This window comes from Papio anubis, chromosome 1 (genome assembly GCF_008728515.1).
Source record: "Papio anubis isolate 15944 chromosome 1, Panubis1.0, whole genome shotgun sequence".
Classification (NCBI taxonomy): domain Eukaryota; kingdom Metazoa; phylum Chordata; class Mammalia; order Primates; family Cercopithecidae; genus Papio; species Papio anubis.
The window spans coordinates 211,700,416-211,726,780 of record NC_044976.1 but is presented as its reverse complement, the minus strand read 5'-3'; the positions used below and the strand labels follow the sequence as shown (position 1 = coordinate 211,726,780).

General features: G+C 40.5%; 1 protein-coding gene across 4 annotated transcripts in view; it reads left to right on the top strand.

Moving 5' to 3' along the window:
- The window catches only part of PLD5 (phospholipase D family member 5), a 422,185-nt gene that overhangs the window by 273,691 nt on the left and 122,129 nt on the right, over positions 1-26,365 (top strand). For all 4 annotated transcript variants that reach the window (XM_009196471.4, XM_009196498.4, XM_017953343.3 and 1 more), the window contains one exon: positions 16,943-17,070. In XM_009196471.4, coding sequence (XP_009194735.4) covers positions 16,943-17,070 — 128 coding nt within the window. The remainder of the gene's footprint in view (positions 1-16,942; positions 17,071-26,365) is intronic.

The window sequence follows — 26,365 nt, the reverse complement described above, 5'->3', positions numbered from 1 at the left end:
CGGGCAGCAAGTGTTTCACGCCACAGATCCCGAAACCCTAAATTCAGATGGCTTCTGGCATTAGGTGTTTTATTGTTTTCAGGCTTCTGCATTGTCTTGATCAGAATTTCTTTTATAAGCATACCTGGACATGCTTACTGTTTTCTCACTTGCAAATTACCTCCCAGAGGTCTTCACCACCCTCTTTTCTGTTTCTTTCTGAATATGAAGTATATCAGTCTGTGTCCAATCAGGAGACAGAAACCACATAGCAACTTAAACTAAGGGAAATGTAATATAAAGAATTACTTATCTCTGGTTCAAAACTGTAAGAAAAGTCTTTATGTTACCGGAAGGATAAGGGGTGTATGCAAAGCTAGGGTTCAGACACGTCGGAGAATGTGTGATTGCAGCCCTCTGGATACCAAAGTTGGCTGGTCTGCCTGTAGTCTAAGTGTGGCCCAAATGTTGTATGGGATATACTTATATTAAGGAATTATGGCTATTTATCTGAAATTCAAATTTAACTGGGAGTCTTGTTTTAATAAGTCTGACAGTCCTGCCTCTCAGATGCAAGTAAGCCACAGGTGAGCCATAGCAGATGGCCAGGCATGCAAGAAAGCAGAGGGAATAGGGCGTCTGGCCTACATGGCACCCATGTGGAGAGGGCCATAAGAATGTTACCACCCGCCCAGGCCAGAGCTGCAAGGGCACTGAGGGACTATGTCTTTTAGGCATGTGGCTGTCACTGGGCCTCACCAGATCTCTTCACACCCACACCAGTGGCCCACCAAGCACCAGCTGAAAATGGCAGGAGAGCCCCCCTGCTCCTGCACTGTCCCTCCAGCACCTCTACTAAGAAAGCTCAACCTCATGCTGTCTGTGCAGGAGAAAAGCTGAAAGGAAACTCCTCCATTATCACAGAGCAGGTATTGAAGGACAGTTTGGGAGCTGAAATGCAATACGCGGAGAACTGGCGCCTGAAGCCTTATTCTTTCCTCTACCAGCTGCACAAAGTGTTATTTTACAAGCTCATCTTCCTGTCATGTAAAATATTAACTCATGTTAATCTTACACAATCTCTGCAAAGTTAAAGACACACGATACCAGCTCTGATATTTATACAGAATCATGGAATTTGGTAACTTATCGACCCAATATGTTTTTCTTTTTCCTTTGGTGATTTCTAAAGATAAAAAAAGGGAGAAAGAAATTTAAGAGAATTCCCCTGAGCTGCAGTCTCATAAAACACAATCACACATGCTTTCTGTTCCATGGTTAAGGATGGGAAGACAGTCACTGACACATTGCTTGTCTGTGTGAAAAGAACCATTTTTCAGCATCCTGGATTCTTTTTAATTTTTAATTGGGATATTAAAGCTGTCAACTTCTAATTTCAATCAATTGTGAGCCCAATTTTTCCTTGGCAGGCTTCAACCTGGAAGGTAATTCAAACAGTAATTACGTTTTTCTAAGGAAAGGTTTAGAAATGGAGGAATTCTGAAGTTGAAAAAGGAATGGCTACTGGAACATATATATAGGTTAGCTTAGCCGGACTTTCTTCCTCTCCCTACCAATGGTGAACCCATATTTTTAGAAGCAGGTGATTTTTCCCCCAGAGTATTGTATCTTTGTGATAGAATAGTTTATGAAAACACTATTCAGAAATTCTGTTTGTTGTAGAACAAAAGATTTCCCATGGTGCAAACCTCCCTTTAAATCTCTTACTAGTATTTAAATGTTATTGGCTTCTAATTATGATGCTTGTGAAGTTTTTGTTGTTGTTTTTGTTATTTTTTTTTTGAAAAGCAAAATAATTCCTTCAGGAGATGGGAGAAACTGCTTACATTCTTGACTCACTAGACACTAGACAGAGCTTGATATAAAAAAAGCTATGTAAACCTTTAGGCTAAATGAGAAACTTGTGAAAATGTGAAAATATACATAAAATTCTGTCCATTTTTCAGGATAGGTCATAGTTTCTGGGAGTTCTTGGATTAGACTGGGAGCCCTTGGAAGCATTTCTTTTAACCCACTGTCAGTCTGTTCAGGCTGCTACAGCAAAATACCATAGACTGGGTAGCTTATAAGCAATAGAAATACATATCTCACTGTTCAGGAGGCTGGAAAGTCCAGGGCCAAGGTGCTGGCAGATTCCATGTCTGGTGAAGACCCACTTCCTTGTTCATAGACAGCCATCTTCTCACTGTGTCCTTGTGTGGTGGAAGGAATTGGGGGTCTCTCTGGGGCCTCTTCTGTAAGAGTGCTAATCCCATCCATGAAGACTCTGCCCCCTTCACGAATCACATATTCAGAGGGTGGCACCTAATATCACAGTCACTTGTGCATGTGCTTCAGAAATGTGCCACTGAAAGTCATGATTATAGAAAATTGAAGCTTGATTTAATACTTTCTTCCAGGCAAACGAATTAACAGGGATGCAAGAGGGTTTTTCTGAAGGACTTTTCCCCACTCTCTGCACTGGGAGACACGAGAACTACACTAAAATAATGTTCCAGGCAAAGCATTCTGTTAACAACGTGCCTCTCTGTGAGGTGTGATGAGGATCTCTGGGCCAGCACAGCCCTTCCTTGAAAGGAATTTGGATACCAACAGCTTCAAGAACAGCAAGGAACACAGCAGGTTCCTACTCCAGCTTGCTGTGTGATCCTTGCCTGAAGCTTCTTCTTTTGTTAATTAGAGAACCTGCTTCTTTTAAAGTGTCTCCACTTTCCTTTATAACATACACACGCTTTCCTTCCTTCTCCCCCAAATCCTGATACTCTCATATTCTTCTTACCATTCCCTTCCTTTCCATGGCCCAGGAGCATTTCCCATTTGGAATTTCTGAGTTTCTCACACTCAACGAAGACTTAGGGACCTTTTTAGGTTATACACTGAGCTTTCTGCTGGGTACAGTGAACCAACATTAATCAGGAAGAATTTGATTTTACAAGTTGAACATTCATCCCTAGTTCTATCACCTAGTTGAATGGCCACAGGCTTATTAAATGAGTTGTGTTATTTCTTGGTGACTTTTGAAGGAGATACTAAAGGTGATCTAAAGGTGGTTCATTCATTCATTCAGCAGATATCTATTGAATGCCTCTGTGTGTGGCCAAATCAGAACCGTGTTGTTACCCTCATGAGGCTTATAACCCAGCAAGGAAGACAAATGCTAAAGAAGAAATGACTCTTGTGATGGGTGGTTCCAGAAGGGAACTGTACAGAGATTCACATTTCAGAGCACTTTCCTCACGCAGGTGCTTCAATCTATTAACTCATTTAGAGCTCACGACAACTCTGTAACGTACTTCCTCTCTTATTTCATCCCTATTTTAGAGAGGAGAAAACCAAGGCACAGGTTTGTACAGGGACACTTAGCTACTGAGTGGCAGAAGCAGCATTCAAACCAGGAAGTCTGATGTCAGGGCCCTCGAGTCTACATCAGGAACTAACTAGAGATGCCATCCGTAGGATTTTTCTTCAGAGCCTTTCTCTCACCTCCCTCCCTCCTACTGCACTCTCCCTTCCCATCCCCAGTTAGGTTTATTGGCAGAATCAGGGGCTGAGAAAGGAAGAAACCAGAGGAAAGATCAGAGCGTGTCAGGTGCCCGCATGTCCGGGAAGGTGAGCATGTACCACTCTTGTACCACCAAGAAGCAGGAAAACCGAGGTGGGCCAATGAATTCCCAGCAGGCAGCATCTCCAGGTGTTAAGTTGAACCACCCAAACCCTCTCCCTATGTCCCCGTTTTCTGCTCCATTGTCTGCCTCCCCAGTTCCTGGATTCACTCTATTGTTCCACCAGCTCCGTGATTTCTGCTGACACCTAGAATTGCCTCTTCACCTTGTGTTGGTCTCATATATGGTTTAACTGTTCCCCATTCCTTTTTCTGAAAAAAAAAAGTTCAGTGCCACTGTCTTTGTCCTGCAGCAGGGGTTTGGCAAGAGTGTTGAGATCTGATGGCCATTGATTGAGTTCATAAGATGTGGGGCTCCTTAAGACTGAAGCCGTGCTAAGGAGAACTTAAAAGTCTCAGAGGCACTGAGTGCACGGTTGGCTGGAATGAATGTTACAAAGAAGCCCTCCCAGCCGGGCGCAGTGGCTCACGCCTGTCATCCCAGCACTTTGGGAGGCCGAAGCGGGCGGATCACGAGGTCAGCAGATGGAGACCATCCTGGCTAACACGGTGAAACCCTGTCTCTATTAAAAATACAAAAAAATGAGTCAGGCATGGTGGCGTGCACCTGTCCCAGCTACTCAGGAGGCTGAGGCAGGAGAATGGCGGGAACCCGGGAGGCGGAGCTTACGGTGAGCTGAGATCGTGCCACCGCACTCCAGCCTGGGCCACAGAGAGAGACCCTGCCTCAAAAACAAAACAAAACAAAACAAACAAAAACAAAAAACAAAACAAAAAAACCTCCCTCCTTCCCCTCCTCTGAGTTCTGTGATAACTTGAGAAATAAAGAAATGAATTCCTATCTCATTTGGAATGGAAGACACATTGTATTTTTTTTTTTCTGGAAGAAGAACAAATATTGAAACTATTGGTTCTCAAAGGAAGGAACAAATGCGTTAACATTTGTGAGTTTTGTTTAAGTCATGTTAGTCCTGTCTTGCTGCCTAATTTTTCCTTTTGTTATGAATTTGGCTTGGAATGGAACCATCTTTAAAGTTTAATTTAACCACACCTCCCACGTAGAAAGGATTGTTCTTCTAGCGTATTTCCTTCACAATGCTGGCTGCTTTTCCGCCCCAGTACGTTTAGTCTGACTTTGTTGGAGGCCACGACTGATTTCTTTCAGTCAGTCATTCAGAGACAGAGAGTGTGGGAGGAGACAGAGAGTGTGGGAGGAGACAGAGAGTGTGGGAGGAGTGTTTGCAAACATTGATTCATTCACTCATTCACTTAGTCTTGTTTTTCATGTTTATTGGACCCAAAAACATGGCCAGTACTGTGCTACTTGCTGGAGATAATGAACAAAGCCAAACCTCTGAAGGACCACTTAGCTTGCTTGCTTCCTTCCTTTCTACCTGCCTGCCTGCCTGCTGCCAGCCTGCCCTGCCTCCCTCCCTGCTGCCCTCACTACCCCCAACTCCTCTCTCTCTCTTCCTTTAGCCTTTCTTAAGGAACAATATTGAATAGAGGCCTCATTAGAAATCAGTCTTTTCTAATAGTAATTTATTTTAAGCTTTCCCACTTGTAAGAGGAACATCTCTATAGGGGCATGAGAGTCATTCAGATTGTTGTGTGATTCTGAGTGGGAGGCAAGGAGAGTCCTGAATTTGAACCTAAAACCTTGGGTCTCAGCTTACTTGGTAGCTGTGGGCAACAGGCAAGTCATTCCGTTCCCCTGAGACTCAGTCTCTTCTACCTGTCACGGATACCTAACCAAAGAATGACCTCATTTTCTTTGAGTAACCAAGCTCAAATTAACATGAATAAGCCTTTTATTTCATTCATTAATTCATTCATTCATTCATTCATTCGAGTCAGAGTCTCTCTCTGTCACCCAGGCTGGAGTGCAGTGGCACAATCTCAGCTCACTGCAACCTCCGCCTCCCGGGTTCAAGCGATTCTTCTGCCTCAGCCTCCTGAGTAGGTGGGGTTACAGGCTCCTGCCACCATGCCTAATTTTTGTATTATTAGTAGAGACAGGGTTTTGCCATGTTGGCCAGGCTGGTCTTGAACTCCTGACCTCAGATGATCCACCTGTCTGGGCCTCTCAAAGTGCTAGGATTACAACTGTGAGCCACCGTGTCCGGCCAAGCCTTTTATTTCTTAGTTTATTTTATTTTAGATGGAGTCTCACTCTGTCATGCAGGCTGGAGCACAGTGGCATGATCTTAGCTCACTGCAGCCTCCGCCTCTTGGGTTCAAGTGATTCTCCTACCTCAGCTTCCTGGATAGCTGGGATTACAGGCGCCCGCCACCTTGCCCATCTCATTTTTGTATTTCTAGTAGAGATGAGGTTTCATTATGTTGGCCAGCTAGTCTCGAACTCCTGACCTCAAGTGATCTGCCCGCCTGAGCCTCCCAAAGTGCTGGGATTACAGATGTGAGCCAACACACCTGGCTTATGAATAAGCCTTTTAAAGTACTAAGACTTGATGATTATTTTTCCTTGAATTATATATATTCAAATAGAAAAAAAAAAGCAACACATATTTTATATTCTAAATTAATACTTTCCTAAATAAAATACATATCCCCCCAAATTACATAAGTATATACTCTCCCCCATTTGTGAATACTATTTAAAAATTTGACCATTTTCTGGAAGAGTTTGTACTTTCAATGAGAAAGCAGAATACTTTTATCTTCAGTATTTGCTAGATATACAAATTTTTTTCTTCAGACTATTTTCCAGTTTTCTGTTACTATTAAAATATCTGGTATAATTCAAGTTAATCTTTGTATGTTATTTTTATTCATTTCCTCCCTGAAAGTGTTGAAAATCTCTTTTCATTTCTAGTATTCTGAAACTGTATTATGATATGTGTGTGGGCCTTTTTAAACTTTTGCCAGGGATTGGTGGGCTTTAAAAATTTAAAACCTAAGTCTTTCAGTCCTTGGGAATTTTACTGTTATTTATAATTCCTTCTCTGATTTTGATTCTTTCTAGAAGTACCGCAATTAGATTTTGAGTATCTTAGCCAAGCTCTCTCGTCATTTTTGCCTACATTTGTTATCTTTTTTTCTTTTTCTTTTTCCTTATTTTTAAAGAGATTCGTTTTACTCCCACTGAGACTTTGAGATATTAGTGCCCCTGGATATATCCTTCTTGCAATAGTTTTTTAGTCATTTCAATTTCTTTATGTTCACTCTGTGTTATAAGTAAATTACTCCTTTTAAACATCCAGGTGATTATTTCAGCATTCAGGGCTGCCAGTCGTATATTAGATTTCCTCTATTGAATTATTGTTTTGGATTTTTAAAAATTTCTATGTCCATTGCCTTATCCTTAGATTATTCTCTCAAAACATCTTTGTAAATGTCCTGAAGAATTCTTGTCTCTTCCATTTTATCTAACTCAGTGGTAGCCACATGTTTTCTCTAGTTGGTGAGCCTCCTCTAAGCTGTTGATGTATTAGATGAGGTGTCATGTAACAATATAAGTAGGGTTGTCATCTCAGAATCATGGCAGATTGAGCTGTGGAATCTTCTGGCACTACTGGACTGCAAATGGTAAGGTAAAGAGAACGATGTTGGCTTTTCCAAAAAAGCAAAGCTCCTCCAAAGCTACTGGATCCCCATCCTCCCTGGCACTGCAACTGTGCTGGGCTCTAAGAGGCTGCCTTCTCTCTGTGAGCACTGGCACCAGTACAGATGCCTCTGGAGTTCTCGTCATTCCCCACTGTCCTCCTTCATTGCCATAGAGATAGCTGTGTGACCTCAACAGGGAGGAGGAAGAGGGAGGAAGCAGTAGCATGTGCCCTGGCAGCTAGCAACCTCCTAGACCTTATTATTTTTTAATAGGACTAATGAGCCACTGTAGACAGTGTTCTTGCTGGTCCGTTTTAAGTGCAGAATTTTTAAATTTTATGCATAATTGAGGCAGTATTACTTAAGTAAATGTTATTGTTAAGTAGGTTATTATTTTTGAGCACAGTCTTTGTTTTTAAGCCTACTTGTTTCTGAAAGCAAACATTCCTATAGATAGCTTAACTGTTGGACTAGAAGAGTATGTATAATCAAAGCACAGTCTTTCCTAAGAAGCAGAATATCCTAGTCATAAGACAAATATATGACAGGGAAGAGACAACTCCTAGAAACTACCCTTGTGGGTCCAAACCTGTAGACTAAAAACAAAGCATCAAAGCAACCTGTGAGAGATTCTACAACACGGTTTTCACAGTATTGGAATAGATATGTTAAAATTAAAAATGCACTGTGCTCTTAAGATTCTTTTTATTTTTACAGCTAGAATACATAATTGATTATCTTAAAAGTTTCCTTACTCTCATTTACTGAATTATTTGAAAGCAACGACGTGTCATGACAGATGATTTTCACCCTTTGGTGTTTCCCCTTTAGCTTTCTAGCCAATGAATTCTAAAATGTTTGTAATTACATTGATTGAACTGTACTGGTTAATAAGAATTAAAGCCCCCAAGAACAGGCGAACTATGATTTTTTTCATTGTTCACACAAATTAATATATTCAGAAGAAGAGATGGATGGATAAGATAAATTTCTGCTGCAAATCTTGCTTTCAGGAAATAGGTGAAAACCTTTCCAGAAATCTATAATTATTCATAGTGTTATGTTTCCTTTTGATATATGCTTGAGGCTCATTAGCATTCTTTTCAAAAGCTAGTGATTAATTTTATAATGCTATTAGGGATGCATACATATGGGATACATTATATCTTAGAAATAAGATAATGTTAAATACTGAATTAAAATAGTGGTTGCATTACAGGAAAGTGGCAGAGATATGGGATTAGGCGTAAACACACAGCTTTAATGCAGGGCTTCTCACCCTTGAAGCTGTCAACATTTTGAGCTGAATAATTCTTTGCTATTTGGGGGCTATCCTGTGCGATGTAGGAAGTTTAGGACCCTCTCTGGCCTCTACCCACTAAATACTCATAGCATCCCCCTGACAGTTGCCACAACCAGAAATGTCTCCAGACATTGCTGCACATCCCCTAGGGTTGGGGCAGTGGGTCGGTTGGGGAACTGAATGGACCCTAACTGAGAAACACAGCCTTTTTTTTTTTTTTTTTTTTTTCTCATTTTTATCAATATTTTATTAGAGGTCTTACCAGTGACATAGGGCAAGGAAAAATACATTTTGGAATAGAAGAAATAAAATTGCTTCAATTTGGCCGGGCGCGGTGGCTCAAGCCTGTAATCCCAGCACTTTGGGAGGCTGAGGCGGGTGGATCACGAGGTCAGGAGATCGAGACCATCCTGGCTAACACGGTGAAACCCCGTCTCTACTAAAAATACAAAACATTAGCCGGGCGTGGTGGCGGGCGCCTGTAGTCCCAGCTACTCGAGAGGCTGAGGCAGGAGAATGGCGGGAACCCGGGAGGCGGAGCTTGCAGTGAGCGGAGATGGCGCTGCTGCACTCCAGCCTGGGCGACAGTGGGAGACTCCGTTTAAAAAAAAAAAAAAATTGCTTCAATTTATACAGGCAATGATATTCTAGGAAAAAAAGAATCCCAAGGAATCTAGAAAGCAAATACAAGAAGTAATAGCGGGCTTAGGAAAGTTAGTGTATGAGACTCCCAAACCAAAGTCAATTATATTTCTAATCACTTGCAACAAATGAAAATGAAAATAAAAAAGCTATTCCATTTGTGATAGTGTCAGAAATCATACAAACAATAACAAAACACTGAGAGAAGATCAACAAATGAATATATATGCCACATACATATGTCAGTTCTTCCCAAATTGATCTATAGATCCAACTCAATTTCAACAGGATGTACATATATGTATCTGTATGGAGAAACACAGCTTTAATAGTACATTTTGGTGAGGTTCTAGTTTTTAATAGGGTGGAAGATTCACAAGTATCCATTTTATTATGCTTTATAATCTACTTAATAAGTTACATACATTCTCTTGAAGGTATACGTGTTATATCATCAAACATATTAGAGCTGCTGATAATATGCTTTTAAAACGAGGCTTACTGGAAATGAACTTGGAGATAAATTCTGTTTGATTTCATCATGGGGATTCATGGGGAATGGGGAACTTTATTTTCCACTTTTTAACCACAGTGTACTAGCATGTTTTCTTTTGTGCCATTTTGATGAGTATTTTGACAGGATGTTTATTTTAAATCTTCAGCGTTTGAATCATTTACTCATGTAACCTGTGCAACAGGTTCTTTGCTAAAAATTGCTTGAGTTTTTAGGCCACAACTAAACAGTTTTAGTCTAATATTAAAAGCACACATACAAAGGTTGAGGGATTTCAAAAATTATGTATGCACAAACTAAAGTACAACATTATCTGGTTAATACCATAAGAATAGCTTAAGAAAGAAAGAAAATCCTTCTGAAACAAGCTTAAATGACAATTTATGCTAAAGATTTAGAGGAACTCACAGGAAGTCATGAAACAGGTTTGAGGGAGTGGGACAGTGATGGACTCCCCCCCATTTTCTCATTCACCGTTTCTCTCTGTTGTGAGGACAGTCTTCCACTCTGGTTTGTTCTCTCCTGGTACTCCTCTTCCTCTTCGTCTCCTCTTACTCTCTCTCTCCTTCCTTCCCTCCCTCCCTACCTTCCTCTCTCTCATTCTCCCTCTCACTCCCTCCCTCATTCTCTGAAGCTTGGCTTCTCTTATCTTTCTTTTATGTAGACTTGGACAATCATGTCAACCTCTATATGTATATGACTCCCCAACACAGCTTCTTTCAAGTAATTTACTTTGTGGTTCAATTTTGAATTCCCAAAAGAGGAAATCTGGATGACTCAGCTTAGGTCAGTGCCTACATTTGGTCCAATCAGCTGTGACCAAATACAGACCAAGTGTTTTCACATGGGACCTAGGCTTTCCCATTCTATGTCCTGCGGGTGCATAGGAAACTATTAAAAGAAGGTGTTGGCAGGGAAGAAATGATGCTTATATACACTACACATAACATCAACTCATGAACAGCCAGTGCAGATTTTGTTTCCTCTTTATGAGGGAGACAGAAAGAGAACTGCTAGATATATGGAAGATAGATCTAGTTTATGTCAATTCAAGAGTAGGTAGAATTAAACTTTCTTTATCTTCACTGGAATTAAATTCTTCAACTAGTTATCTCCTTAAAGTTGCTCATTTCCTCCCATCTTCCTCGAGTGTAAGTGTAATGTGTAAATGTGAACATGCCAGTATTAAACCTCTTCAGAATCTAATATTCCATTTTGATAACACTAGTTATGAAACTAGTTTTAACCTAGAAACTAGTGTTTAACCTAGAGATAACAACAAGCTTCTGGAGAAGATTCGGAATGGAAGTGATAATAAATAATTCTTTAGCAATTTTAGATGGGAATGGTTATCCTGGGATGATGCATTAACTACTCCCACCCAACAGCTATCTGATATTATCTGTGAATTGTTTCTAATCAAAATATGAGTCTGGGAATTTTTAAGTTGATCATAAAGGAGTAGAATCCCAAACACGGTCACGTCCTAAAAACCGTGTAACAGACGTACATCAAAGGATGGTCCCCACAGATCTGTAGTGTAGGAAATTGGCAGTGACATTTATCCCTACCCGTGTAATACCATCCACACATAAAGAACAGTGAAGACGGCCAGGCACAGTGGCTCATGCCTGTAATCCCAGCACTTTGGGAGGCTGAGGCAGGCAGATTGCCTGAGCTCAGGAGTTCAAGACCAGCCTGAGCAACACAGTGAAACCTCATCTCTACTAAAATACAAAAATTAGCAGGATGTGGTGCTGTGTGCCTGTAGTCCCAGCTACTTGGGAGGCTGAAGCATGACAATTGCTTGAATCCATAAGGCAGAGGTTGCAATGAACCAAGATCACACCACTGCACTCCAGCCTGGGTGACAGAGCAACACTCTGTCTCCAAAACAAAACAAAGCAAACAAAAAGAAAAGTGTTGAGGCCAGGTGTGGTGGCTTATGCCTATAGTCCCAGCTACTTATGAGGCTATGGCTGGGGGATCGCTTGAGCCCAGGAGTTCAAGGCCAGCCTGAGCAACATACTGAGACCCATCTCTTAAAAAAATTAAACAGTGAGGGACTCTGAAATCTGACTATAAGGCAAATGTTAGTGTCCTGAAAAAGAATAATCTATAGATGAGATAGTTACTAACTCTACCACATGGGATTTGGAACAGATCTATGATAAACAAGTTTAATGCTAGAAAGTCTTGCAAGAGGAGGGCTCTCAAGAACATACTCCTTTTCAAATGTGTGTACCTACAGTCAACTTGATTCTTCAAAGTAGTAACATTAATTTTCAATTCATCATGGCATTTATAGTTTTTTCTTTAAAAAAATTTTAATCACTTTTTAGTTAATATTTTCATTTTCTCTCTTAAATTTTAACACAGAATTATTTCCATTGAAATATGTAAGCACACAATAAAATGCGGTATTTTGGTTAATACCATAAGAATAATTTAGTAAAGAAACAGAACCCCTCCAAAACCAGGAACATTCTCTATTAAATTCAATGAAGCATCTCTGTTAAAGCTCAAAGGAGTTGGAATGAGTAATTTGGAGTTTCCTGATTTTTAACATTTGACTTCCCAAGAAGCGTGTGAAACCTGGAGGTTAGCCACATCACTTCGTCTTGATTAGTATGACCAACTGGGACCAGACTTTTCACATCATCAGTTAGCATATTTGTAGCTTAACATTTCTAATTCTGAACCTTAGCCTTGTTTGTTGTTTAAGATTTAATTAGGACGGCATGGATAGCATGAACGTATTTTATAAAGCAACAATAGAAAGAAGTATATACTCTCACCACTTTTGATTTTGGCATCAAAAAACATTATTTTGAGTTACTAATAATGCCCATTAATCATCAATTAAGTAGAGTGTGGAGCTGAAAGCAGGAGGATCTGCAGAGATCTGGACCCATCACCAGCAGCTGTGCACAGCCGTTAGGCCATGGTCCTGACGCATCACGTTGTGATGTACGCATCTTTCGGTTGACATCCAGAGGTCCCTGGGCAATGAATCAGGGGCTGCACACAGAGAAACTGACACATATTTTTTTCCTGTTAGAAAAGAAATCTATAAAAGCAAAAAATGGTTAATCATACTTAATATACTTTCAAAGCTGTTTTAAAAATATATTTAATTAAATCAAGCCAGATTTAAAGATATTTTCTGATCTCAGAAGTGTATAATATTTAAAGGAAAAACTTTATATAAATGTAGTACCAGGTTCTGGCAAGAATACAGAATGACTTAGACTAACAGATATTGCTGGTGGGAATGCAAACTGGTACAGACGCTTCGGGTAAACAGTTTGGCAGTTTCTTATAAAGTTAAACATATATTTACCATATGACTCAGCAATCTCACTCCTAGGTATTTACCCAAGTGAAATGAAAACTACATTCTCACAAAAATGTATGTATGAGTGTTTGCAGCAGCTTTATTTGTCATCACCAGTAAGCGGAAACTACCCAAATGTTTCTCAACTGGAGAATGGATAAGCAAACTGTGGTGCATTCCATACAATGAAATATCACTCAACAGCAAAGGGAAACAAACCACTGTTCCACACGACAGCATGAATGGGTCTAACGTGCATTGTGTGTGGTGCATTCCGTACCATGAAATATCACTCAACAGCAAAGAGAAACAAACCACTGTTCCACACAACAGTATGAGTGAGTCTCACATGTGCTATATGTGGTGCATTCCATACAATGAAATATCACTCAACAGCAAAGAGAAACCACTGTTCCACACAACAGCATGAGTGAGTCTCACATGTGCTATATGTGGTGCATTCCATATAATGAAATGTCAGTAGCAAAGAGAAACAAACTGCTGTTCCACACGACAGCATGAATGGGTCTCACATGCGTTGTGTGTAGTGCATTCCATATGATAAAATATCACTCAACAGCAAAGAGAAACCACTGTTCCACACAACAGCATGAATGGGTCTCACAGGCGTTATGCTAAGTGAGAGGCAGGATTCAGAGGGCTGCATGCTCTGTGACTCGATTTGTATGACATTCTTACAAAAGCAAAACTATAGGCACACACACACAAAAAAAGAAAAAAAAACAGATGAGTGTTTGCCAAGGGCTGGGGTTTGAAGAGGAAGTCACTGCAAAAGAAGCCTAGGGAGGATGACACTGTTCTTCATTCTGATTGTGGCGATGGTCACATGACTGTCTTTCAAAACCCTTAGATGCTCAAAAGGGTGAATTTTACTACAAGTAAATTGTACCTTAATATAAACAGAAAATGATTTTCTTGAAACCTGTGGTTTTCTAATGGTACTGGATTTAAAAACTGTCACCTACATATTAGTTTTGAACATATTAACTATTTGGTAATGCAAAGCCTTTGTTGGCTCTGAATAATCTAGCACAGAATTTTAGAAAAGGTTTCTTGTGAGTTGGTGATTCCCATGGAGAAAATGAAAACAGTAATAGGACAAACGGGCTGCTTTTCAGCATTCTCTTGCGTGTGGATGCTAAGCTTGAATAACCACCGTGAATATTGATGAGCAGATCTCATAAATTACTCCATGGTTTTTATGCATAGCTCTTGCTGTCATTTTAACATAATAACTCTTTAATATGTAGGATCCCTGTTTTCTGGGTCATAAAAATAACTATAGAAAAAAACTGAAGTATTTCTGTTAGTGCTTATAAAACTATGGCATTCTACACATTTTTTAAAATATGCAACGTTGTAAGAAAAAGCCTAAAATGATTTTAGAAGTAGAAATTAAAGTTATCGCTCCTATAAAAATATGTCAAATTTTTAATGTAAATGGAAAGAATTTGATTTATTTATTATATTGTCTGTATTTGCATAAATATAATGCATGAAAAACAGAAATATTACTCTACCCTTTTATCTAAATGTTCAGGCCTGTATTGCATGCCTTTGCTAATTGCAATTCTAACACAACAATATAAAATAAACTCAAATTTAGGTTGTGCACACAAATGCAGTAAGTGGCATATTATATACTTTTTAATCATTAAATATGTTTTGTAGTCAGACAGCATTATATTTTAACCATCGCTTCCTAATACATATTACATAAAGACCCAATAGGATGAAGATTATTTCTATAACCAATGGACAAATATATTCTAAAAGTGCCTGTAAATATAAATTCTCTTAAGTAAAATATCGAATAAACTGAGGGACATGTTAGACATAACTAAATATATATATCCAGATATTAATAAAGATGAAAGCATATGTCTTCAGAGATAGATGGAGCATCAATATTTAGATAGAAAAACATATCATTTGTAATGGGGAAGTGATAGTCCATGAACCATAGGCAAAAATATACATTTTTTCAGATGTATCATAAATATTTTCAGTGGATTTTCTTACACCACATACAGGAATGTATTGTGTCCTAAAACAGGGAAAATGAAGCATGCCATATAAGACTGTTGTAACGTAGCTATCTTGGCACTGGGCGCACAGGTATTCAATAAATGGGGATTACTAGCATTACATATTGCTTGATCTCTACACACAGCTCTGCTGGCTTTCGTACAGGGATCCCTGGCCCTGGGCAGACTGTGAAGCCACTTACTGTCTTTCCTGTTTATCTACTGAGGAGGACTGGTGGCTGTGTCTGTGGGGCCGGCCACACCTCCGTGCAGATTGGGGTCTCTCCATACCTGCCTGGGTAACTACCCGTTTTGGACATTCAGATTCTGCCATACCCAAGTTCCTCCTCTGGGATCTGCAGCTCTTTCTTGGATGTTACTATTCCAGGATGGCTGGAGGCAGAGAAACATGTGCCCGCTACTTGTAAGACAAAGAAACTGCTCTACCCTCAGAGAAAATCTGCTGGCTTCCCCTCAGAGATTCTCTCCCAACCTTGTAACATCTCTTTTCATCCTCCTGCCACAAGGAAGCTAGATGCATGGTTACATTTTCCTAAGAGTTAAGCATTAGGTTCATAGTGTAAATTACTCTCCTTCCTTTCTGATAGGCTGAAATGTATCCTTCTGCATACAGTCTTATGTGTGCCTCTGGTAATGAAGATTGTGACAATGAAGTGAGCCCCTGGAATACAGCGTCTTCATTAATAATGAATACCTGAAGGCAGAATAGCTTAGTTCATTAAATATATGCATATAGGTCTGTTCTTTTCATGGGAATAGACCTTTAGCAGAAATGTATGTAAATACCCTTGCATTAAATGGACCGTATGATCCTTTTGAGAGGTTTGTAAATGCATTCGAGGCAGTAATACATAAAGGCTTGACAGCGGATCCTACCACATGAAGCCTAAAGCAATTGGTCACATTTAGCTCTTCAAATATATTTTTGGCGTTAGCAATAGTCTGAGTTATTTAGTTAACCATTCAAGGTGGCATCTCAGTAAAGCTTGAATAATCATTGCTTAAATTAAGAACTGTCAGGTACCTGTAATCCCAGCACTTTGGAAGGTCGGAGGCGAGTGGTTCACCTGAGGTCAGGAGTTCAAGACCAGCCTGGCCAACATGGTAAAACCTCCTCTCTACCAAAAGTACAAAAATTAGCCGGGCGTGGTAGCACACGCCTGTAATCCCAGCTACTCAGGAGGCTGAGGAAAGGGAATCACTTAAACCTGGGAGGTAGAGGTTGCCGTGAGCCGAGATTGCGCCACTGTACTCTAGCCTGGACAACAGAATGAGACTCTGTCTCAAAAATAAAATAAAATATAAATAAATAAAAAGCTATCAGATAAAGACGAAGAAGAGACCAAACCCAGATTAAATAATAAAGGGAAGGAACGAAGAAGTAAAGGCGAGTGAAAGGGTCACAGGATGAAAAATGTATAGAAAGCATAATAAGGCCAACGTCTTATTGAGGAGAGCTGTGACACTGAACAAGACTGATCCTTATATTGGTGGCAAACTGTATTAAAATTACTCAGAAAAGAAAACTGCATATGGTGTACCTATCTCACCATCCAGATGGTAAGTGGAGCTAGAATTTCAGTACAGATCTGAGTTGAGAAGCCATGGTCTTGTCACTATGTACAAAACCTCCTCTGCCATATGCAAAGGAAAAGCCATTTCCCCTGGCTTTTCTTTTCTCTTTCTTTTTTTTTTTTAAGTGTTCGTTGTTTTAGGGAACAAAATAATACTTTGGGGCCCTTCTCTCCACCAAACTAACATAAATATTTAGCTTTCCTAACTGTCAGTTGGGACAAATGATGAACCATGAGTATTGCCGCTGGTAGGTGACTGACAGCCCAGGCAGGGCTTGACGCAGAGGCTGACCAGACTCTCCTTGAACTCCTAGGAGCCGAGGTGACGTACATGAACATGACCGCTTACAACAAGGGCCGGCTGCAGTCCTCCTTCTGGATCGTGGACAAACAGCACGTGTATATCGGCAGTGCCGGTTTGGAATGGCAATCCCTGGGACAGGTAGTCTTTCTATGTTATATAAACTGAAAGTTCTGTCACCCTCAAAACTACCACCTTCATAAAGCACGCTACTGTAGATAAGGATACTAAAACCTACGGCATTGATTATTCTTAATTATGTAATTTTAAGAGGCTCATCTCCCTTTTATGTGAAAGGATAAACCTTTCCTCATCAGGATCATCTTGCAAAAAAAAGTGAAAACTGCTATTGCTTCAATGCTTTTGTAATTCATAGGCTGCTCCTAGATTCCTGAGAGCAGGTCGCTATGTAATTTACATCAGCCGGACCTGTATTTTCAGGATGATATTGCTTCATCTGTGAGGCAGAGGGAAACACAAATTCAGTACAGAGTAATATGTCTTCAGATAGTAATCATTTGAGTTATTTCTTTAATCTCAAGATGAAGATGTTATCTTTCTCTTAACAAATGATTAACTTCAAATATCTTGAAAATACATTTTCACACACTTAGGATTTTTATGCGTTTATTTGCGTCAGAGGCAATCCACAGAGGATTACAAAATCACCATCTTTCCGTTAGTTATCCAGTGGCAGGAGGTTCCTGGTCATTGGATAGATACTTAGGGAGACGAGCCAACCTTCTCAGAACATCTTTTTAAATCAACACTCTCTCCTCCTCTTCCTCTCCACACCTACACACAGATATTGTCTCCTCTCCAGCCCACTATTTCTCCATAGCTCTCAAAATTTGGGATCATGCTATTATACTTAATCTTCTATCTTAAATTAGTGTTCCTTTCTCTTGTGCTTAACTATGTGGAATTTTTCTTGGTCTACCTCAGTGTGACATAAAGCATTGCTTAGCAGGACCCATGCATTAGAACAGATTTGAATTTACCAAAGTTGAGGCTAACCATTACATGAAGAATTATAATACATTTTCCAAGAGTTAAACGTATGTTATCAGCTTTATACTTCGTGAAGTTTTTCAGTGAATTCAATGATTATTGCTATCAATTATTACCTTGTATCTATGGTAAGTAGAAGAAATAATTGTTTCAATGAATTGAGGCTTTCTGCTGTGCATTTTTCTAAGCATATAAGGAGTATAACCTCATTCCATTTTCACAGTAACTCTTTCTTGGAAATACTACTCTTATAACTTTATCTTGCAAAGGAAGAAGCTGAGACACAGGTAAGTAACTTACCCGAGAGCACCTTTCAGGAAGTGGCAAAGCTGGAACTCAAACCCCAGCCATATAGCTCTAAACCCCTCACTCTTACTTCACTAATCTTTTAAAATAAATACATTTAGGAAAAAGTCATTTTCTTTCATGATCTTGCTGGGGTGCTAAGTTACAGATTTTCTCTCTCACCCTTTTCTGTAAGAAAATCTAACAACACAATCATCAAGAAACTTTTTACTCACTGGAATCTTTCCAATTGCAAATCCATAATGATATGGTGGTCAGAGAATGACAACTACTCTTGCTCAATACTTGAGCTCTGCAAACTTGCTAATCTCTGGGTTGAACTTCAAAAACTAGGAAGTCAGTATGTGTTTGCTTCTATAGACATACATCAAAGATATTTCAGGTTTAGTTCCAGACCACTGCAATAAAGCAAGGCACACACATTTTTTTGGATTCCCAGTGCATATAAAATTTACCTTTACACTATACTATAGTCTAAGTGTGCAACAGCACTATGTAAAATATATATACATATGCATACCTTAATTTAAGAATACTTTATTGCTAGAAAATAACAATCATCTGAGCCTTCAGATATAGATGTAAGATTTTTGCTGGCAGAGGATTTTGCCTCAATGTCGATGGCTGCTGACTGATCAGGGTGGTGATTGCTAAAGGCTAGGGTGGCTATGACAATCTCTTAAAATAAGACAACAATGGAGTTGGCCACATCAATTGACTTCCTTTCATGAAAGATTTCTCTGTAGCATATGATACTGTTTGAAAGCATTTTATCCACCAGAAAACTTCTTTCAAAATTGGAGTCAATCCTCTCAATCCCTTACACTGCTTTATCAACTACGTTTATGTAATATTCTAAATCCTTTTCATTTCAACAATGTTCATAGTATATTCACTAGGAATATATTTCATCTCAACCACTTTCTTTGCTTGTTCATAAGAAGCAACTCCTCATACATTCAGGTTTTATACTGAGGTGGCAGAAATTCAGCCACATCTTTAGGTTCCACTTCTAATTCTAGTTTTCTTGTTATTTCTATCATATCTGCAGTGACTTCCTGTGCTGAAGTCTTAAACCCCTCAGAGTCATCCATGAGGGTTAGAATCTACTCCTTCCAAACTCCCATTAATGTTGGTATGTTGACCTTCTCCCGTGAATCCCAAATGTTCTTTTTTTGAGGTGGAGTTTTGGAGTTCTGCTCTCATCACCCAGGCTAGAGTGCAGTGGCAGCTCACTGCAACCTCCACCTCCCAGGTTCAAGTGATTCTCCTGCCTCAGCCTCCCAAGTAGCTGGGATTACAGGCATGCACCACCATGCCCCACCATGCCCAGCTAATTTTTATATTTTTAGTAGAGACGAGGTTTAGGCATGTTGGCCAGGCTCGTCTCGAACTCCTGACTTTATGTGATCCACCCACCTTGGCCTCCCAAAGTGATGGGATTACAAGCGTGAGCCACCATGCCCGGCCGACAGATGTTCTTAATGGTACCTGGAATGGTGAATCCTTTCCAGAGGATTTTCAATTTAATTTTCCCAGCTCTATCAGAGGAATAACTATCTATGGTAGCTATGTAGCCTTCCAAAAGACTTGAAAGTAGAAATTACTCGTTGATCCCTGGGCTGCAGAATGAGTGTTGTGTTATCAGGCATGTAGACAACATTCATTTCCTTGCCCATGTTCATCAGAGCTATTGGGTGACCAGGTGCATTTTCAATGAGCAGTAATATTTTGAAAGGAATCTTTCTTTCTGAGCAGTAGGTCTCAACAGCAGGCTTAAAATATTCAGTAAGTCATGCTGTATTCAAAAGTCCTATCAGCCCAGCTTTGGTCCATTTCTAGAGCACAGGCGGAGTTGATTTAGCATAATTCCTAAGGGTCCTACAATTTTTATAATGGTAGATGTGCACTGGCTTCACTTAAACTCACCAGCTGCATCAGCACCTAACACAGTCAGCGTGTCCTATGAAACTTTGAAGCTAAGCATTGAATTCTCTCCTTTCTAGCCATGAAAGTATACAGGGGTCTGACCCACAGATCGTGACCCAGCAACGGATGAGAGATGCACATTGACATAGATATTTTGCCTGTCAGTCCGGCTGACGGTCCAGGCCACTCACAGACACCAAGAAAGGTGCTATGAAGAGTTGCAGCCACCAATCAGCCAATGAAGCTCACATTTATTCAGTATAGATTAAATGACAAAGGTCTTGAGTAAACACCACTAGAGAGTAACTGACATTGCTGATTTCCCGAGTAGAAAGCAATTATGCACCGTGGTTGACCAAAGGTTGGTCTTAGGACCACATGAGTAAACAAGCTATTTAGATAAAATATTCTACATTCCTTTGTATCTGTGTCCCAAGCTGTTAACTCAAAGTAAGGATTAGGCTGCTTTTAGCCACAACCCTATCCTGAAACTTTTGCAAAACCTTCCAGCCTTCCAAGGTTTGTGTCTATATCCTATAACTTCATCTTAAAATTTTTCCCACCAGCCTGACTGAACTCCCACGTCTCCCCCTTTTCTGTTTTTTGCATTGGGTTCTGTTGACTGAAGCGTACAGCTGTGTGCAGCAACAGGTCTGTCCGGCAAGGCGGTCATTGCTCTTATTCTGGCTTTGCATCCTAGAATTAGCAAATAACATAAGACGATCATGAGTATAATTAGCATCATTCTTTCCCAATCAAGGAGTGACCTGCGGCATTACTTGGCACTTCAGTTTGGTGTGTGCTGTTACTAAGGAGCCCCGCTGGGGGTATGTTAACCCCTTCCAGCCAAGCAGTCGTGTTGTTGGAAGCTGGGAAGGGAGTGTCTGCCCAGATAACAGGGCTGAAAAAAGGCAGATTCAGAAGACAGGCTTAATAGAGTGTAGCAGGTACAGGTGGCAGGTAAAGTGAGAGAATTTAAAAAGATGAGTAAAGCACAGTAAGGAACAATTATCTGGAGTGAATGGTGTCTATGTCCAGAACAGGATTCACTCAGTCTTCTGACTTGTCTTCTTCACCATTCTGTCCATGGCCTGTGTTGTCCAAGGAAGGTGCATTGTCCGGGGCTGTGGGTCCTATAGGGTTATTTTCTTCATTTCTGGTACAGGGCTGGGTCCTAGCCATGCCATGCTATGGTTTGATGCATCATGCTGGAATCCAAAGAGGACCTGAGGGGGTGTGGAGACAAGCATACCCTCTTCCCCATGTTAATAATTCATTTGGACCACACCATACATTACTGTTCACATCTTTCCATAAAACTACAGGTTTTATGTCTTGAGAGGTTTTAGCAAAGTGCATTTCTACAGCTGATTAAAATTTGTCATCTAAATTTTAAAAATTAAGGGTAAATAAGGCTTGTGCCAATAGTGTTGCAGGGTCTTTACCCATACTCTCCCCTTTTTGTTTTTTGAACATATTTTTCAGAGTGGAATGAGCATGTTTTACTATGACTTGTCCTTGGGGATTATACGGGATACCTGTGGAATGTTGGATATTCCACATGTGACAAAATTGTTGGAATTATGAGCTGCCATAAGCTGGACCATTATCAGTTTTAATGTTTGTGGACCGTCCCATAAATGTAAAAGTTAAAAGAAGATGCTTAGGCTGGGCGTGGTGGCTCACACCTGTAATCCCAGCACTTTGGGAGGCTGAGGTGGGCAGATCACGAGGTCAGGAGATAGAGACCATCCTGGCTAACATGGTGAAACCCTGTCTCTAGTAAAAATACAAAAAAAAAAAAAAATTGACTGGACGTGGTGGCGGGCACATGTAGTCCCAGCTACTCAGGAGGCTGAGGCAGGAGAATGGTGTGAACCTGGGAGGCAGAGCTTGCAGTGAGCCAAGATCGCACCACTGCACTCCAGCCTGGGTGACAGAGCAAGACTCCATCTCAAAAAAAAAAAAAAAAAAAAGGTGTTTGATGACATATCGAGTGGACTCTCAAGGAAGAGCTTATGTGAACTAATTAGATGAGTGTTGGTATCAATGGATAAATGTACATATCTTAGTTTTCCAAATTCAGGGATGTAACATGTGTTTGCCATAACTGATTAGGTTCTAATCCTCTAGTGTTAGCATGTGTTGAAGGAGGGGACGTACCTGTGAACTGGCAATCTGGACATTATAGGGTAATTTGTTTAGCCAGGCTCTGGGTAAGTTGAAATTGTTTAGATAAGTTTCTCCAGCGTTGGTGAAAAAATTGATGTGATTGCGTGGCTTAGTCAAGCAGTGATGTCATAACCTGAAGGTCTGCTTGATTATTGTCATAAGCCAATGGGCCAGGCAGTGAGCCGTGGGCTCGAATGTGTGTAATAAAAATAGGATGTGTATGTTGATCTAGCAGTTGCTGAAGTTGAAGAAAAAGAGCACGCAGGGCAGGCTCCAGAGTGTACTTAATTAGGGCTGTCTCAAGGTTCTGAAATAAATAAACCAAGTAAGCAGAATCACTATATTGATGGGCTGAGCGGGAAAATTCTCCAGAGCCAATATCAGAGCCTCAATCTCAGTTCTCTGAGTGCTAGTGAACCCAGATAGAGTGATGGAATTATGTGGTCTCCACCAAACTGCTGCTTTTCCATGTTTACCTGAACCATCAGTAAACAGTGTTAAAGCAATAGGTATGAGAGGGTGAACTATTTTTGTAGGCAAGATCACAGGAGTACAAGATAAGAAATGAAGGAGTTTGTCAGCAGGAAGGACATGCTCTATTTGTCTTGTATAATCAGAGAGAGCTATTTGCAGATCAGTAGATACTGGCAATACTGCTTTGAATTGCTTTTATTACTTAAAGGAATCCTGATAATATCAGGATCATAACCTAGCAACTGATAACATTGTCTGCAACCTGAAATGGATGACTTTACTAAGTAACCGGATATAGGGAGAGAGTGTTTTAGTCCTGGTATGTGAGTAAAAAACACATTCTAGAAAGTGCAGTGCTGGGGGGTCATCTGTCCTATTAACCCTCCAGGGGAGTGTTTGGTGGGAAAAATAAATAACTGGATGGAATAATGGGTGTCTATGCAATCTAGTTGCCTCTGAGAGATGGCTTATTCTATTTCCTCGATTTCCCTTTTTGCTGCAGGAGTTAAATACTTGGGAGAATCCAGGACTGTATTGCCCTTTAAGATGGAAAACAGGTTTTGCAGCTTATAAGTAGGAATGCCTAAAGTGGGGCAGAGCCAGTAGATATTGCCTAGTAATTTCTAATAATCATTTAAGGTGTGTAAGTTGCTAGTATTTAACCTTTTGAGGTCTTACTGACTGGGAAGTTAGTATGTACCCAAGATATTTCCAAGGAGAGGACACTTGTACTTTTTCAGGTGCAATAATTAAATATTTTAGCTGTATTCTTTATGACAGAGGTATGTAAATTTAAAAGCATTAGTTCCTTTGGGGCTGCTAGTAAAATATCATCCATAATATGAATAACCTTGCAATCAAGAAATTCTTTTCTGCTGGGGAGCAAAGCTTGATTTACGTGATACTGACACATGGTAGGACTGTTTAGCATTCTTTGAGGAAGCACTTTCCGATGAAATTGACAAGCTGGCCTTTCATTATTGATAGCTGGTATTGTAAACACAAATTTTTTTCTGTCTTTTCTGCTAGGGGAATCATATAAAAACAGTCTTTTAAGTTAATAACAATTATAAACCAGTTGTAAGGAATTGCCTTGGGGGAAGGGAGCCCCTGCTGAAGGGGTCTCATAGGTTGCAAATTGTAGGTCATGCAAAAGTCTCCATTTACCAGACTTTTTGGGAATGACGAAAATGGGTGAATTCCAAGGACTATTTGATGGTTCTACATGTCCAGCTTTTAATTGCCCTTTATCTAATTAATGGGCCTTCTGTAATTTCTCTCCCTTCAGAGGCCACTGTTCTACCCAAATCAGATCTTGAGAGAGCCACGTCAGAGGTAGGAGAGAGAGAACAGTGGCCATTATCAGAAAGAGGTTTTTTTAAATTTTTAAATTTTACTCAAATCTTAGCATAGAATTACAATCTGAGATGTCACTTGTATATAAGGAGCACACGAAATTTTGCCATGGGCAGGAGAGCTGGAGAGCTGAGCAGGCAGGCCCCAGGGCGGTGGCCACTTTGCACTTGCTTAGGTGCTGTTGCTTTTTGTCTGTGTCTCTTCTTCTGTCCTGCTCCCTCCCTCTGCCACCAGGCGGCTGCTGCCTGCTGGGCAGACCTTCCTGCACATGCCTCCTGCCCATCCCCAGCAGGCTAGCTTCTGCACACTGGGCCTAGCTCCTCGTTGTGTCGCTGCTGTGCAGGTCGAGTTCCTGGGAGCATTTGTTGGCTCCGGGTCTGGAAGCATCCCTGCTGCTGAGCCTTTCCTTCTGCCCACTGCTCGCTTGGTTGCGCGGCTCTGGCCTTTAATGTTTTTTCTTATTATTTTTATAAGCATTAAAAGAAATGGGTTTATGCATCTGATTGCCTTGTTGATCTTGCATTACTGGGCAGGCGAAGAACTCCCCTTTTAATGCTGCTTGCTTAAGACAGGGTCTCATAGCTGTAGCATATCCCCAGTCCTTTTTCCTATCTATTGGAGGAGGGGGCTTAGGCAAAACCTCCGTTTTCTCTTTTTTATTTTGGCCTGGTGATATCGGGGCTGAGGGAAGAGGAGGTGGTAAAGCAGGTGATGGTTCTTCCTCCTTCCTCTTTTTAGGATCTTCTGTGTATGATGGAGCCAGGGCTGCCCTAACTAAGGCCCATAGCATTAAAGATGATGCTGGGACCTTGCCCTTGCACGTGATGTTGTTTAAGATTTCTCCCCACTTGTTCCCAGAGCTTTACATCTAGTGTGCCTTCTTCAGGGAACCATGGGTTTTGGGATACAACAGTTTGTGTTAGGTCCCTTAATTGAGCCTGCCAAACTGAGACTCCAGTAGCTTTAAGCAGCTGTTTCAATACTTTTATATACTGTTTCTGTTGAGCTGATAACTGTTGTCCCATGATGAAACCCTAACCTGAACAATACCCCCCGAACTTGGAAATCCTGAGCAGGTACCAATGACTTGCTGACTGTGCAGTTCCTTTTTCACCTTCATTTTCGGGGGCTCCATCGTGATCTTTTTGTAGTGTTCCTCATGCAGGGCACCACTTGTGGGGGTCTGTCCTACAGACCTCAGCTGCAAGACGGATGAGACACATACTCAGACACTGATATTCAGTGAAAGAGCGGGCCAGGGGGCAGCTGGCACTAGGAGCCGAAGAGAGTTTTGCAGCCCCTCCAAGCTGGCAATGCTTGCATTTAGTTAGTAGATATTTAATTGACAAAGGCTTTGAGTCAACCCCTGTGGGTAATTAACCTGGCTGCCCCCACCCTGGAGAGGGCCATCCTGCCCACGAATGATCAAATGTTGATCTTAGGACCAGTGAGTAAACAAGCTATTTAGATAAAATACTTTACATTCCTTTGTATCTGCACCCCAAGCTATTAACTCAAGGTAAGGATTAGGCTGTTTTTAGCCATAACCCTATCCCGAAACTTTTGCAAAACCTTCCAACCTTCCAAGAAGGTTTGTGTGTATATCCTATAACTTCATCTTAAAAATTTTCCTACAAACCTGACTGAACTCCCACAAAAGTCTTAGATGGCATCTTCTTCTAATGGAAGGTTGTTTTGTCTACATTGAAAATCTGTTGTGTAGTGTATCCAGCTTCATCAATGATCTCAGCTAGGTCTCCTGGATAACTTACTGCAGCTTCTCCATCATCACTTGCTGCTTTACCTCGCACTTCTATGTTACAGAACAGTTTCGTACCTTAAACCTCATGAACCAACCTCAGCTAGCTTCCAATTTTTCTTTTGCAGCTTTTTTTACCTCTCTTGGCCTTCACAGAGTATAAGAGGGTAAGGGCCTCACTCTGAGTTAGACTTTGGCTGAAAGGAATATTGCACTTTGATCTATCCAGACCACTCAAACTTTCTCATGTCAGCAAGGTGTTTTGCTTTCTTAACATTTGTGTATTCACTGGAGTAGCACTTTTAATTTTCTTCAAGAATTTTTCCTTTGTATTCACAACTTGGCAAACTGCTTATCTTGGCTTTCTACATGCCTTTCTCACTGAGGTTCATCATTAAGAGCTTTTGATTTAAACTGAGAGATGTAGTG